Source organism: Alnus glutinosa, chromosome 1 (genome assembly GCF_958979055.1).
Source record: "Alnus glutinosa chromosome 1, dhAlnGlut1.1, whole genome shotgun sequence".
Lineage (NCBI taxonomy): Eukaryota > Viridiplantae > Streptophyta > Magnoliopsida > Fagales > Betulaceae > Alnus > Alnus glutinosa.
Window position 1 is genome coordinate 10,123,180 of NC_084886.1, and position 2,904 is coordinate 10,126,083.

General features: G+C 39.1%; 1 protein-coding gene across 1 annotated transcript; it reads right to left on the reverse strand.

The window, feature by feature from the left end:
- Nucleotides 1-2,904, reverse strand: LOC133858503 (uncharacterized). Its single transcript, XM_062293976.1, has 2 exons — nucleotides 2,622-2,904; nucleotides 1-661 (listed from the first exon to the last, which is right to left on the reverse strand). Exon 2 carries the CDS (start codon nucleotides 638-640, stop codon nucleotides 104-106), a length of 537 nt encoding a protein of 178 aa, XP_062149960.1. The 5' UTR covers nucleotides 641-661; nucleotides 2,622-2,904; the 3' UTR covers nucleotides 1-103.

Consider the following 2,904-nt stretch of genomic DNA (forward strand, 5'->3'; position numbering starts at 1 on the left):
GCTCCATCTACCCATCGCTGCCTATATATGTACCAACGGCCCTCAACCTTCTTATCTCCCAACAATTAACTCATCTTCCAGTATTCCTCTAACCTCTCATCAGCTACACTTGGGAAAATGTCTCACCACGGAAATCATCACCTTCTTCTACCGCATGGTGAGGGACACCACGGCCAGCACGGTCATGGCGAAGGACATCACGGAGAGCATGGTCATGTCGGAGGAGGGCATTGTCATGGCGGTGTACATCACGGCGGGAATGGTCATGGCCATCACGGGAGGGGACATCATGGAGGGCCTGGCCTTGGTGGAGGACATCACGGTGGGCATTGTCACGGCAGAGGACATCATCCACACGGTCGTGGGGGAGGACATCATCCACATGGGCACGGTGGGGGACACCATCCACATGGTCATGGTGGGGTACACCATCATCATCCACATTAGAGAGATGAAAGATCATAGACCATCTTCCGGTGCCTAGCTTGTTAAGTCTATGAAGAATAAGCCCCATATATATTTGTGAAATTATGGGGAACATATGCAGCTCAGGCACTTTGTATTGAATATGTATTTTGAATGCTGGTTTGATGTTTAAGAGGACGACTTCTGATTCTCTAATTTTGGTTGCACATTTCATAAGTGCTGTTCTTTCCTTGTACTGTACTACAAATTAATAAAATAGTTAGTTGAAAACTCTTGCTCCATTTTCTTTATGGTTTTCATGGCTTGCTAATCGCATGGCTTACCTTCCGGGGAAGCATGAAATTCTTTTTGAGGGAGGGGTGCCACGGCGCCATAATAATAATAATGTAATCAATTATTTGTAATTTTTCTTTTTTTTTTTTCAAAGAGAAATATTATACAATTGTTTAAAGAAGGGAAAACACCCGCTCCAGCATGCCAAACTATGGCTGGATCGAACAGTTTTTAGATGATCAAATCAGGCCCATACATTACCCAATGAGAGAAAGTAGGATCACGGGCGTGGTTTGATAAGTGAGGATGTGATCGACGACTGCCAGATTGTCGATGTTGAGTGGCGTCGTGTGGTTGGTTGGACAAGGTGACGACTCACGGAAAAGGACTAACAATAGGAGTGGGTGTAAAAGAGCATCTAACTAATTCCCATGTTAATGCACAATTAATCTCCCCCACTCTCCAAGAATCATTTAATCCCCTTTTAGCCACAATTGAGCACGGGGTTAGACTTTGTAAGCAAGATAAGGCCACCCCAACAGGAAGGGGACCTTTTGGCCAAGAGAAAATAGCATCGTTTCTGAATCCATTATAAAAAATAGACACCAAAAATCCTGCTAAGGAAAGAGCACAGAAAACAAATATTCACAAAGCTTAAAAAACCCAAATACTACCAAAAGGGAGAGATAGTCATTAGCCACTACACCAGGGAATAACTGTTCATGTTCCGCAACCACTGAGTCATATTCTCCCTCTTAATCACTCATTCTTTTACTCGCTTGTTGAACAATTAAGATGCACTATTTTTCCAGATATCGATTGAAAGAATGCGCAGTATAACGCCCCAGCTTTTATATAATCTACATTGCAAAATTATCGCAATATATATAAATTGACTCATCAAAAGTTTCTCTCTATTGCTTGTAAAGTAGCTATCACAATGCATACTTCTTATAAAAATCGGTTTATCAAATGCCATGGCCGTTTTGCGAGTCATGTCTTATAGATGGGTTTGACATAATATTAAAATCAAAACTTCTATTTTTCTTTACATTTTCTTTTCTATATATAGTATACATATAACTTCATACACATTAGTATGAAGCAAATAAAATAGTTGATATCATGTAGCAATGTATATCGGCAGTTCAAATCACAATAGCTACATATCATAATAACTTACAAACATGAACATTTAATTGTCACTTTCTTTATGTTGTTCAGCATATCACCCCTGTTTAATCACTGGGTTTGCTAGTCTTTTTCTCCCATTTTCTAGTATCGGGATGCTAAGTGTACAAATATTTCACTTAACCGTGTATCCCCCTCACTTAACCGCATATTTGCTAGTCTTTTCTCCCATTTCCTAACATCGTGGTGCTAAATGTATAACCTCACTTAACCGCTGAGTTGATAAGTCTTTTCTTTCCCCCTTCCTAGTATATATTTCCAGGTACTTCCTAGTATATGCATGTACTGCATGCTGCCAAGAATGAAGACTTAACTTGGTTTTGAACCTCCCATTTCATTGAATAAATTTATCAGATAAATCTTAACCCCACAAAAGAACCTTTCATTGCAGCAATTAACACAATCAGCCCTCAAGCATTATTTGATTTCCCAACAGTCCAATTTAGCATTCTCTCTCACAAAATAAACTCACGTTCAACACCAACAAATCAATCACTACCTAATAAAAAGAATAACAAATCCTTAATTAGTAGCAAACTAAATCTGAACAAAATCTTCAACTCAAACATTTTCCATTTTAACAAAGTCTTCAACCCATAGACTAATCCATTCAAAAACCTATTACCCATATCAAGAATCGAAGAAACAGCTCCAAAATAATTTTATTAAAATCAAGAAAAGGCTCCATTTCATCAAAAAAATCTAAAACAATAAAAGGTTGTAGCCTTTACCTTGATTCTAGGCTAACTGAACCGAAATTTACGAATTTGGTTATACAACGCTTCTTGGGTCAATGATTGTGAGGTCCAGTCAAGGGGTAACCGATTGAAAGGAAGCCGTTTAGAGAATAGAGTAGATGAAAATGTGGGTGCTTGCCTTCGTGAGACTAAAAGATATACAAACTGCTGAAGGGAGAGGAAGAGATTCATGAATAATGGCTTCCTTTACCAAGGGAATGGGAGGGGTTTTCTTTTTCTTTTTCTTTGAAGTGGGGAGGGGTTTTCTTAAAACAGG